Source organism: Aulostomus chinensis, chromosome 13, assembly GCF_037954235.1.
Source record: "Aulostomus chinensis isolate RoL2024-O1b breed Wild chromosome 13, RoL_Achi_v1.0, whole genome shotgun sequence".
NCBI lineage: Eukaryota > Metazoa > Chordata > Actinopteri > Syngnathiformes > Aulostomidae > Aulostomus > Aulostomus chinensis.
In genome coordinates this window covers 8394326-8407988 of record NC_141332.1, presented here as the reverse complement: position 1 = coordinate 8407988, position 13663 = coordinate 8394326, and the positions used below count along the sequence as shown (strand labels likewise).

Sequence of the window (13663 nt, the reverse complement as noted above, 5' to 3'; positions counted from 1 at the left end):
GAGCTGTTAGTGTGGGGCAACGATATTAAGAGGAAATGCATTATTTATTGTGAAACTTTCCATGCAAAAAGGTTGAGGATGACCTTTTATGAGGAAATGATTTCAATAATGTCCTGCTGTCACCACATATTCTTGTGTGTCAACTGTGGATGAGCATTTATTGTACAAAGAATGTCATACTCTTGCACAAGTTTACACAAGGCAAGAGGATTCCCCCCCCCACACACACACACACACACACACTGCCGTTCAGTACACTGCTTTCTGGCTGTTTACCTCGCTTACCTGTCAGGTTAGCTGAGCTTTATGAGGGTGGGATGCACACCAGCACATGAACGACAAGGCTTAGAAGGAAGGAAGAGAAAGTACTGGGAATTGAGGAAAAAGGAGTGGATTGTGTGTGTGTGGGGGGGGGGGCAGATGGGAATCTATTCTCTCCGTGCATGCAGACAAGATGGAAATGAGTGGGCGCCTGTGACGTCAATCAGTGTAGACACAAACACTCTCACGCACACGCATGCACACTCACTCACACACACACACACACACACACACACACACACACACACACACACAACTCCCCTCCTCTTTCAGTCCTATGCTAAACCAAGCTTTACTGCAAACAGGATCACTGCTATTCAGATGTACACATCAGCACATACAAATAATGCCTACCCAATTTCACACACACACACACACACACACACACACACACACACACACACACACACACGACAGCTTCTCTGACCAGGCTCATGATGTCACACTCTCATTGAACTTTCAAAATCAGCATGTTTGTTCACACAACATAGGTATGAGCAAAGATGCTGATTTTGTAAAGTGAAGGGAACATGTTATACTTTTTAAAGGGGCTTTTCCTTCAGTTCCTCATGTACACAGTCCACACAGTATTATAACTGTCAGTGTTAGTGTCACAGCATTTTTAAACTTGATACTGCTTCAACCCTCCCCACAGAAGACATTATAAACATTTCAGATGTGTTTATTAAGCTGTGTGTGTCATTTAGGTTGATTTTGCTTTAACCAAAGACTTCATGAAACCATAATAAACTAGAAAGCATTCAGGGAGAACATCCCCCAACCTCTGTCATTTCTGCGCTTGAACATTAATTAAAGCTGCAAGCAGTGATGAGAAGGCCTTTGTACCCCCACGCACATTGCAGCACGTTAGTGCGCCATAGAGTAAGAGGGTGGTGATTCATGATAATATTAGAGGGAGCACTGAGGTGTAAATATCCTTCATCCATCGGTTGTACTAGAGAACACACACTTGATATATATTATTTTGCTGTACATCAAATGAGGAATAGATGGTGTATTCAATTAATTGATGTTTGCTACTTCCTGCAACCACTAGGTTGCACTATGTCTATGACAAATTCAGCTTGTAGAAGTTGTCAGGCTGGGACGCTTATTGAATGAGTGAGGTTTGGCAAAAATATTATCATGTGGCGTCCAGTCATAACAATTCTGTTTTCCTTTGTGAAATATAAAGCACTGATTGCCTTGCCTCAGTAACACAGCTTAACAAAATTCCAGGCTTCACAGTATCCCATCACAAAGGTCTAAAGGTATTTCTGGCCAAAGCTGAGATGGAGCTGCAGAAGTACATCAAAGTGTTCAAAGAATATGGCATTGCTTGTTGCTACCAGGTGGCACTATGGATAATCAACCCCACAATTTAATATATAGTCCTTCAATCTTGTGAAAATTACCATCATAATTTTTGCATAATCTTGTTTACAGACATACAAACTGCAATGAAAAAACTCTATCCTCATCTGATGGCTAGTGTTATGACACACTCTGATCCATCCATCCATCCATCCATTTTCTTCCGCTTACCCTGTTAAGGGTTCGGGGGGGGGGGTGGAGCCTATCCCAGCAGCTTTCGGGTGAGAGGCAGGGTTCACCCTGGACAGGTCACCAGTCCATCGCAGGGCCAACACATAGAGACAGACAACCATTCACACTCACAGTCACACCTACAGTCAATTTAGAGTATCAATCAGCCTCGTCCCCTCTTGATGTCTTTGGACTGTGGGAGGAAGCTGGAGTACCAGAGAGAACCCACACAGGAACAGGGAGAACATGAAGACTCCACACAGAAAGATCTTGTGCCTGAGCCGAGGCTCGAACCCGGAAACTTCTTGCTGTGAGGCGACACCACTGTGCCACCCAAGGTTGATCCAATTTGATTATTATAATCCAATTGGTCTGTTTGATTATTAAAGTAAGGTCCTAAAGACTCTTCAGTTTTCAGTCTTAATAGATTAGATACATAAGAAACAGGCCGCCATTCAGGACATATAATAATCTCTCTGTATAGTCTGTACCATTGCCCAGTTCAGAAAGATAGTGGATAAAAGTAATGATTTATGCCTGAACAAAGAGCAGATGGATTGAAAGTTGAGTTCAGACTCCACATATGGCATATATTTGGCAAGTTCACGTTTAAGAAATCATCAGATCATCCATCCATATCACAGAGTTGTGACGACGCAGACTTCTATCCAGAGAAATTAAAAAAACTATTTTTGAAACTCTTCCCCTTCCTCTCCAATTTTGCTTTTAAAGGGTGAATTAGTATATAAAGTAAGAGTGCATGCATTTTGATGCTATTTGTGTGTGTCTGTGTGTGTGAGGGAGGTGGTATCAGAACTAAATGTGCAGCAATGCCTCTTTTCCAGATTTTCTTTGAATAAAACTATTTTTTTAAAGACCGTTTTTCATCAAGGTTTTATCCTTAACTGGATGAGGACTGAGTCATAGCAGTCAAAGAAGCAGGTGTGTGGGAGGCACTCTATGGGTTAGGGGTGAAGGGAAAAGTAGGGGACATAGGTGGTGTGGGCTAAGGGGATGAGGCAGAAGCCGTAGTGAATAATAAAGAATAGGAATGGTGAATATTATGTGTTTTATTGCATCTCGAATCATTAGGTTTTTATCTTGATTGAGAATAGTTTTATTAGAGCAGGTTTATTTAGTGGTCCCGTTTTGGAATTACATTATCTTGATTCATACAGTGTGTTTTAATCCCATCCATGTGTCCACAAACAAGTCTAATTAAGAGATATAAAAAAAAAATTGGACCACTCCAGACTTGTTTACTAATTATATCAAACCTGTATGAGTGATTCTGAAGGACAGCTGTGTGGGTTATGTTCTCTTTGTGTCTCAGTGATTTGTTTTGTTGACGGTGGACGGGTGGGCAGGCCATTAGGAAAATTGATGTGCCTGCAGCTGTATGTGCACAAGCTCGTACATGCGTGTGTGTGTGTGTGTGTGTGTGTGTGTGTGTGTGTGTGTGTGTGTGTGTGTGTGTGTGTGTGTGTGCGTGCTTCTTCTCTGACATCACTGCTGCCGTCACTGCAGCCACCTCACAGCGACTCCCTTGTGACTGAAGGCCTGACAACCTCCCACGCGTTCCCCATCCACTCTCTCCTCTGGTTTTATCTATATCCCCACCCCACCCCCAACTCAGTGTCCTCTGCTTTCTGTTTCAACTCTATTTTCATCCATCTCTCCCTCTGCGCACAATTTCTCTCTTTCACACACCTTTTTCTTTTTTGCTTGTTTTCATCTCTCTCCCCCTCATTTTGTGTGTGGGTCTTCCCTGTCCTCCGTCATGCTCTCTGTACTGCTGCTGCCTGTCTCTGTCTCTATGGAAACCCCTGAGTGGACAAGAGTGGCTTAGAGGTCTGGGAGATACTGATGCAGACCCACTTAGATCACACACACTCCCTTTCTCCCCCAAAGTGAACCATCCATACAGCTTTGCACACACAAGTGTGAGCCTATAATTGTAAATAGATGGTGTGTGTAGCTGTGCTGCGATCTGCCATCACACTCGAACCATCCCTCTGACCCCTACCCCAGTGCACCTGACATCATCAGTGGTGTGAAGAGGGAGGGAGTCCTCTTAATTTATTATATTGTTAATCACTATAGGTGGGAGAGGGGCCACCTGATGTGTCACCTTCACACCTCCATACATGAATTATGAATACCCCACCTCCCTTTTCAGTCTCACACCTTACGAACCATACTCTGCACATTTATACATTGTTGAGCCTGCTAGGTTACGTAGACTGTGCGTCACTGGTCCCAATCACATCTGAAGTACAGGTGATGTGCGATAAGAGGTCTCACACAGACAGAATTTCACAGCTTTTGGTCGCTCTCTGGATGCTCACATGATTTGGTGGTCACAGTTAAGTAACTTATTGCAGCATGCAATCATGGGCAGGATATGTGAGCAGTGCACTGTGTCATTTTGGGGGGAAACATTGAAGCACCGTTAAAACTTCAAGTTGAGTTGAGCTTCTTGGGGAAAAAAAAGTCTCTCACAATTGAAGGTTTGTCAACTTTATTATATCAAAACATACATGAATAAACTACAACAAAGAACTACATTAAAGAAGACATCAAAATGGGCAGCAATAACAGGGGTCAACAACTGAGCACACACCCAACCCAGCCCCAAGCCCACCCCTTTAACACCCCCAGTGCAGTAAGATAAAGACACGCCGATGATGTCTCACATTTAGGCACTTGATTTCCCTACCGAACCATCTTTGGCCATAGTTGCTGTTGCACTGCTTTTTCCACGAATTTAAACCGGTCTGATGTGGATTTGAAACTTGTGATTCTGGATGCTGATTCATGCTTAGAGGAGTTGTAGGTGTTTTTAACTGAAATCCTTCCTAGAGACCATTCTATGTCTGCCATGTTTTAAGATGACCCAAAGATGGTTAGAACCTGACTGCCTTCACAGAGTAAACATTATCATGAATCAGAACACTAGATGGTACAGTACTTCACATGATTACAGAAAGAACTCCACTGAGGGGGGGGGGGGGGGGGGGGGGGTGGAATCAAGCACAACATCTGAACACAATTTACCTGAAAACAATAGGTTCTTTTTAAACATACACAACATACTGTAATCAATACACTGTACAGTCTATTGCAAAGGCATTGTTCGTATTTTCTTAGGTACAACCAGTCTGTTTACCGCTCTGTCTTGGAAAGTCTTGTAAAAATATATTGATTTTCTATGTAAGTAAAAGCCTTTGCAGTGTGGATTATAGCTACTCATGCATTGTCTAACATGTGCATATATTTTTGTCTCTGTGTGTATATGTATGTGTTCATGCACATGTGTGATTTCTTAGAACTGTCCACACTGGTAAACATTTGTATTTCTTTAGAATATACCCCTTCAGACAAAGAATAACAAATTTACATGAAACTGTTCAAGAAGCATAGTGGTATAGTACAGTATTTGGCAGTGAATGAACAGTCTCAATGTATTCATGCACAATATCAACCACAGGCAAGGTCCACGTTCTTAACAGACCCACTACGAACAACACTTAGAACAGGAAAAAAGAATGTACCAGAATTCAAGACCCTGGAAGCTCATTTTGTGTGTGTGTGTGTGTGTGTGTGTGTGTGTGTGTGTGTGTGTGTGTGTGTGTGTGTGTGTGTGTGTGTGTGTGAATGTCAACAGCCCGCTTCCAAGGGAGACCAAAGGGTAATGACTCATGCAGTGCATAAAGAATTTTCTGGAATTTGAAGAATATCAGTAGAATTGTTATTTTCCCTCAAAGCCAAGATAATTATATATAATCATGTTAAAACCTTACAGAGCTCTTGGGGAATTTACTATAAAAAAGAGCCACTAAATCCCACCCCCATAGGTCTATTATAGACCACACCATTTATCCCTGGATTATATTTCAATTCTCCAGCTCTTCTTCATGGTGGGGACTTCCCCTTTACTCTCATGTTTTTGTTATGATACATGTGTTTGAGTTAGACTAGACCAGTCTGTGTGTGCAGATGTAAGGGATATGGTTGGTAGAGTAGAGTTGATCCCCCTTGGGGGATGTAGTAGCTGCAGTAGCTGGGCTCTGTGATATAGGGGGTGCTGTGCTCTGTAAGGTATGGAGCTGGCTGATAGAAGCATGTCACATGGTCTGTATTGGGGATAATATTCTGTTCTCCTAGAACTTTCAGTGCCAGCACTGTGATCATGTTAAGAGTCTGACGCCTCTCGTGTCCCATCAAACACACTGTGCTGTCGTCGACCACGCGGCGCAGCGTCATCAGGTACTGGTACTTGCTTCTTTCCTCACCGATGAAGTGGTTCTTCAAGTAGGACAGGATCTTTCTCTGCTGTTCCTGCACATCAGGGAAATCGATGAAAAAGCGCGAGCACATATAGCGCTCCAGTGTTTTTATTTGAGTCTCGCTGGCCGGTCGATAGTCCCTGACCAACAGGTTGCTGTATTTCAACAAGCCCCCACCTCGAATTTCTTCAGGGTTCCGTGTAGCAATTAAGCGGTAGCGCAGGTGGTCCATGGCAGCCTCAAAGTCACCATACATGCTCTCTGCCAAGACCTCAACAGCAGGAACTGAGCTGTTTGTGTCAGGAGTGTTACTCTGTTCAGGCAAGTCCTCAATAACCTTGTGAGCTTCTTTGTTCTCAGGCATGGAGCTGGATGCTTCATCTGCAATTGGAGGGTCAGATTCTACTGGGGCTCCGGATTGAGTATGAGACAGTACATGAGAGGAGGAGTTTGGGATTGTGATTGGAAAAGAGACAGGCTCTGCAACCTGATGCAACAATGAGATGTAATTTTGTTCCTTCTCATCCTCCAACTGGAAGCCAGGAACTCCTTGCTGAGTGGAGGGCTCTTTAATCTGTTCCTCCCCATCTGTGTTCAGTATCAAAGGCTGGATATCTGAAGATACCTGAGGTATGAGGTCCTCTGATTCCACTGGTGGTGTGAGGCACAGGAGGGGTGGACTGAGACAGGGGGGAGGGGGGGTTGGACAGAGAGGAGTAGGGCTAAGGCTAAGCAAAGGAGGGGTGAGATATGTGGGTGAGCTGAGGCAGGATGAGGTTGGGCTGAAACTCAGGGGTGGAGAGTTGAAGCTGGTGCTGGAGCCCTCCGTGTTCTGCATGGGAGATGGGAAGCAATGAGAGGGAGGGGTTAGACATAGGGGAGGGCTGAGGTTGGGGGGTGAGGGAGTCGAGCAAGGGGGGGAGAGGCTGAGGTTGGGGGGTGAGGGAGTCGAGCAAGGGGGGGAGAGGCTGAACACAGGTGGGGTGAGAGAGGAAACAGGAGGAGAGCTGATGTGGGAGGAAGAAGGTGAGCTAAGTGAAGTCTCCAGTGGGCTACTGACTGGTGGATCCATCATTTTAGTGTGGCTGTTGTTGTCTTCATCCCCGGGCCCAACTACTGAGGTATGTGCAGGTTTTTGGATGTCTGAGCTGGTCCCGTCAGTGTGTGAAACTCCTGTTGCAAGGGAGTTCAGAGGTTCTGATAGCTCTTGGAGAGTGGCAGTTTCTCCCAGGGAGGAGGGGCTTTGCTCATCCCCGTGTGGCATCCCTTTCAGGCTGCCACTTGAATACTCTGTGATTAACAGAGAAGATGATGGCTCTTGAGGTAAAGCAGGATCCACAGTAGCGGTGGACATTATATCAGGGGTGTCAGGAGCTGAGGTAAAGTCCAGTTTTGAATCGAGGTTAGTAGGCAGGCTTGGTTCAGGAGCAGGGTTTGTTTCAGCTGAGACTGGGGTTGTTGGGATTTCCGCCAGGTCTAAACTGATCACTCTAAGGGTCATATCAGGTTCAGGGTTTGAAGATGGACAGGCATCTCTTTCAAAGACTGGATTAGAGTATGAATTGGGGGTAACCTTCCTACACATTCTCCGTGGTGGTTTAGGAGATGAATGTTTGAGCACCACCATGTAAGAGAGTCTTTCTGAGGCCTTACAAGAAGGTGGAGAGGTCTTTTTGTCAGAAACAAGGCTGGGTGGTGCAGGTAAAATGTCCTGAGTATCTGCAGGGTTAACGGCTTCAAGTGATTTTTCAGATTCGTCTGTATGCAGTGTGTTGTGCGTGTCCTGTGTGTGAAGCGTTATGGACGAGATGGAGCAGAAACAATCAATATCCTTTGCGTGGTCCATCTGTTTTGCTTCTGGTGCTAAACTCTCTTCTGTGATTTGGTTTATTTCGGTGTCACATTTGCTGTCTGCTTGTATCTGCTCCCTCAGCTCGGCTTTCATTTCTGCTAACTGCATCCTGGTCTCTGCATGTAAAGATGCGCTGGCATATGGAGCAGAAAAGTGTTGTGTTGCATCTTTTTCATTCTCCCTCTGATCTTCGCTGACACTCTCATAGACATCTGTTTCATCAGAGTTGTTGTGTGAGCCTTTTGCCAGTTTTAGTGGCTGTGACTGGATTGAGGTTTTGAGCGACTCTGATTGTCCTGTCTGCTCTGTGTGCTCTTTCTGTTCAACAAGGAGGTTAGGGTGATTAGAATGTGCTGGTGGTTGACCATCACTGGACTGGGTATGCTCAGAGCATTCTTCCTCCACAGACACTTCTGTCCCATGTTCACTTTGAGTTTCAGCTTCCTGAGTGATTTTTTTCTGTTCTGACTCTAAATTGAAAGGTGTCTGCTCAAAGGTGTCCATCTTGGGGAAGTTTTCTCTGCTCTCTTCAAACTCTGTAACCATTTTCTCTTCCTTAACTTTTTCCATAGTGGAGTCCTTTATCTGGTTTGAAAATTCAGTCTGGGATTCCTTTTCGTGTACCTTCTCTCTCTGCTCTGTCTGACTGATCTGAGTCCCTTTCTCTAAACTGGAGGAGTCTCTGCCTGCTGAATTTTCTTTTTCTCCAGTAGAGGTAGAGGGAGAGTCTTTCCTTGACTGGTCTGCAGGCTGGTCCTTCACATCCATGGCGTTCTTCTTGTGCTGGGATTCCTGCTGTATGTAGGACTCCAGCAAACGATCCAAAATGATCTGGAAGGAGTCAACACTGAACTCAAACTGCCGTCTCAGTGTACTCACGAACTTGAGCTCCAAGTTTTTGCCACTGTTGTTGGACAGTGAAATGAGGCTCCAGCGGTCATGCTCATTGAAGACCTTGACCATCTTCTGGACATAGGCTTCCTTCATTGTGGCACTGCTGATCCTCTCTCTGTTGACCCCTGCTGGGAGGCAGTCCAGCAGGCAGCCCAGTACTGACTCTTTGATCACCTGGCAGAACAAAAGGTCAACAACATGGTACCAATATTACTTGATTGATAATTTAATTATAATGCAATCAAAATGATTCAAATCAGGGGGAGTAATTCAGCATTAGGGAAATTTTCTATAGGTAATATTTGATCAATAATAATAATAATAATAATTGCTACTTATATAGCACTTTTCAAGACATTCAAAGACACTCTATAGGTAAATAAATAAACAGAAAAATACATAAGTAAATAAAGGAAACAGGTAAAGCATGATGAGAGAGGCTGTCAGTGATTGAAAGGAATTTTACAACTATAAATACCAATATTGCAATCTCCTGAAGACAGCAGAGTACAGTAGGGTTGCTCATTGTTTATTACACTTTCTTAAAAGAATATCTTATCTTATCTTATCTTAAGCAATACCTCCCCCCAAAAGTGTATTTTTTCTTTCAAATATCCATAAATAGGAGTCTTAAGCTCTCAAACACATTTTCCTCCTCCTGCATTGTGATTCGAGAGTACAGAAAGAGCCAGTCACATGTACTTAGCCTGAAGCTAATGACGACTTATGGCTAACAACAGCCGTAGGAACAAAACAAAAGCAAACCTGCCCAAAACATTTAGAAAGCTCTTGCACACATCATGTGGTATTATCCATTTGATCTTTTACCAGTTGTATACTCAGTAATCCACAAACACTTGAATTTCAGCTATAAGCGATCTATAACCAGGCGCGCGCAAGTTAGTTTAACCAGCTGGTTGTGCTTTGTGCTACTGGGGACAAGTCCTAAACCAGAAAGCGTGAAGTTTGTTGCAGTTGGTTTTTTAGGTCAAGTGTGTGCTCAAGTGTTTGTATTACTGAGCATGTGACAGGACAGAGAAAACATATATTATACCAGATGATGAGCTTCACAGTTTGTAAAGACATTTTTGGACTTTACTTTTGTTTCTAGTTGGTGGCCATGCACAGTAATATTAGCTCCAAGGCCGGCTCTTTCTGCATTCTAGAGTCATTCTGAAGTCATGTGGTATAGAAAATGTCTACATGGGCAGTATGGCTTTACAAGTTTGAACAGTCCTACCTGAAACTCCTCCTGACTGGGCAACTCCACTCCAAAGATGATGTCGAGGTCCTTGTAGCTTGTACCGTTGTCCTGGACAAGGACATGGCTGGCAGTGGAGCCATTCAGACGAACATCTCTTACTATGATCCCCTGCTGCTGCAGTCTTGCACGCACAGCTATGATGATGTCACGAGGACGGAGCTCCAGTGTTGGAAAGTTTCCACGGCCGTGGATGGGAACTACACCTGATAGAACCTGATGGAGAACTTCCACCTGCTCAGCTTTCAGGCTGTGGAACCGCTGACTGGGTTTGCTTTCAGACATGCTGTTGCCCTGATGGGAGTGAAGACAAAAAGAGATTATCATCTCCTCATAGTAAGCGCTATATGTGCCTCTTCTTCTGTTTTACACACACACACACACACACACACACACACACACACACACACACACACACACACACACACACACACACACACACAGTCAGACAACCACTCACCACCAGTCTGCTGTCTGCAAGTCACAGCTTGGCTGGCAGCTTTTCCACAATGCTAATATATTTGCTGTGTTGACAAACTGACACATGGAACAACTCATGTATATGCTTAGCATGAATGTTCAAAATTTTTATAAAGGGAATCTTTGACTTGGATCACAAAATCTAAAATATGATGGGACTCACAAGAACAGCCGTTATCTAAGTGTCAATCTATGGATGAATGTATCAACTGTTGTTTTCATTCAACATTATAGAGACACGACTATCAATGTAGGATAAAATCAAGGCAAGAGACTGATGTCTATACATACAAGCAGACTAGATATTGGTTTATTGATTGTTTCCACCAGTGGAGCAAGGGTTAAACTGCATGAGTCATCACCGCAGACTTCATTAATCACGCCAACGTCACTAATTAAAGACACACATCTGTTTTTGTGTCTGTGTGTGCAGCACATGTGTACACATTGCAAACACCCATCTGAGCACACTCGAGCTTTTCTGGAACACCCTTGTAAATTCTCATACAAATTGGGATGTAATTTATTGGGTTTAGTTGAAATTCTCCAGACTTCACTGGTCAATCTAAAAAAAAAAAAAAAATCAACACATTTTCAATAAGCCAAACTTCATTTGCTGAAGCAGATAATTCAGAGAAGTATGTGTTTCAGGGAGTGAGTACTTCTGTTCCAATGTGTTACTGTGGTTCATAACAGCCCATTATGATCTATTGTTTGCTTTAATCAATAGTTGTCACTCAGTGCTACGGATGAATACTGCTGATTGCTATGATAAGTCAATACTAGGAGGGTAAACATGGGGTTACTAATGAGCAGTAATGGGATGCTTTCTGGCAGCAGTTTGTCAAACATCAGAGTGTTATCATGTGTAACAAACAACCACAGACAATCTATAATAGGATATAATATAATCTATAATATAATTTCGTGCTCGGGCTACAAAAATGCACAGCTCATTCAAAAGGACTGAGAAGGCTTACCAAAGGAAAGGAGTGTCAGAAAATAAAGCTTAAAAGAAACTTCTTGTTGCTAAGATTGAGCCACACTTAAGAAAGTAAAAGAGAAAAGCAGAGGGAATACTCCAAACAATGCAACAGCATAAGGAAGCAGCGAGACACAGCAAGACTGTTTTCAAAGTACCCCCCCCCCCAAACTTGAAGCCTGAGTGACTCATCCAGGCGTATTGGCTTAAGGGGCTGTACACACTAGGCTATAACTAAAACAAAAGGTATACATGAAACAATTATGTAAAAGCCCCTTGGTAAGTGTACCTGGACTTTACAATTGCAATATTCTTACTTCAACAATTATGGTGCCATGAACAGTGGCTGACACTGAAAGTTAATCTTGATGGAAATTAAGTGACATAAAGTATACAACATCTATATTTTATGTTTACAATACAGTAGAAGTCGACTCATCAGAGACCACACAGCCTACAGTTGTTGTTTTTTTATCAGTCCATTCCTAGCAAACACGAACTCGAAATGACTCGTTCAAGTCTGTTCAAGTCTCCCCTTAGTTGCACCAGAGATGCCAGGTGAGGGTAGTTAACCACGACGAGCAGATTTAAGAGCAGCGGTATTTTTAGGATGACAGCCCCATTGGATGTGTATAGCTCCGCGGATAAGCCCACCAGACCACACAGAAGTGACAGTTCCAACTTGACAGAGCTGGTCCGTCTTACCTGTTGCTGTAGCATCGGAGGGAGCGACTGGCTCCGGGTCTGACAGCAGACCCAAACCTCGGGTACCCACTGAGCTTCAAATCCGGGGTATGTGTGTGTGTTTGTGTGTGTGTGTGTGTGTGTGTGTGTGTGTGTGTGTGTGAGCTCCGGTGATAAGACTCAGTATGTTTGCGAGTTCATTCGGGCGCTGTCCACGAGGCGCGTGGTGCTGAAATGAAGACTGAACACGGTCCTCGCGCTCTTGTTTTCTCCTCCAACCGCCCGCAGCGTAACGCAGTTTCCATAGCGACCTGCCGTCATTCAGTTATGACTGTGGAGTGAGTGTGTGTGTGTGTGTGTGTGTGTGTGTGTGTGTGTGTGTGTGTGTGTGTGTGTGAGAGAGAGAGAGAGAGAGAGAGAGAGAGAGAGAGAGAGTGTAAACGGGAGAGTGTGGTCTCAACAATGCAATGGTAGTGGACCTGTGTATTGTGGTGGCGGGATGAGAGATGTTATCAGGTGTGGAGATTGTAGGTATACTAACTCCATCTCTGTCTTTATCAAATTAGACATCTGTCAACGGGAGGTAAACTCTGAACCCACAGATTTCGGTTCGTATTGTCTCAAAGGAAAGTGCAGATTACCCCACGCCAGCTAGAGCGCTATGTACATGCCTGCCTATTGGTTATAGCTGGGAGATAGCTAGCAATGCTAAAGTTGTCATTTGCAGCTAGCTCACACCTTAGCACCCTGGTTTTCAATGGCTACTGAATATTTGCTTTTTGGGCACATTCACTTCACACTCATACGCACATCATTACCTAGTGTGGTGTCCACTGTCCATAAGCAGCTACTGCTATGAGTCATCCATGCTGCTCCCTCCCCCTGACCCAACCATTAATCCAACCCATCCCCAGCCCCCTTCGGCCGGTGCACGTAGGCACACGAAACTCTTTCTCCACCACCGAATATCCTTCTCACGCCCGCGTGCTGAAATTTCCGTTTAATCTCACGGACATGTTAAAAGTCTAAAGATCAATTATGTAGAATATGTTAAAGTCATCTCTCAGACTGACCAAACAATTCTTTTGTGTACCTACACACATATGGTGGGACAATGCATTTCAAATAAAGGCAAAAAACAAGCAAACATTGAAGACATAAACACGAATCGCAAGTAGATCTGTGGAAAAGGTCAATTTACTCCACACGAAAAAAGCACAAATGACGTCACCAGACATGTACCAAACCTACGATACTGGGTACAAACTATTTTTAGCCTGGGTTGAACTTGTCCGCTTTAGACACGCGTACCCATCCACTCCTCCAACAGTCATGACGTAGGAAGGCGCGAGCAC

At 43.9% G+C, this 13663-nt stretch overlaps 1 protein-coding gene across 1 annotated transcript; it reads right to left on the bottom strand.

The window, feature by feature from the left end:
• Positions 1 to 4525: 4525 nt before the first annotated feature.
• Positions 4526 to 13192, bottom strand: LOC147250767 (uncharacterized). Its single transcript, XM_086223021.1, has 4 exons — positions 13127 to 13192; positions 12330 to 12639; positions 10142 to 10456; positions 4526 to 9075 (listed from the first exon to the last, which is right to left on the bottom strand). Exons 2-4 carry the CDS (start codon positions 12342 to 12344, stop codon positions 5839 to 5841), a joined length of 3567 nt encoding a protein of 1188 aa, XP_086079147.1. The 5' UTR covers positions 12345 to 12639; positions 13127 to 13192; the 3' UTR covers positions 4526 to 5838.
• Positions 13193 to 13663: the final 471 nt, after the last annotated feature.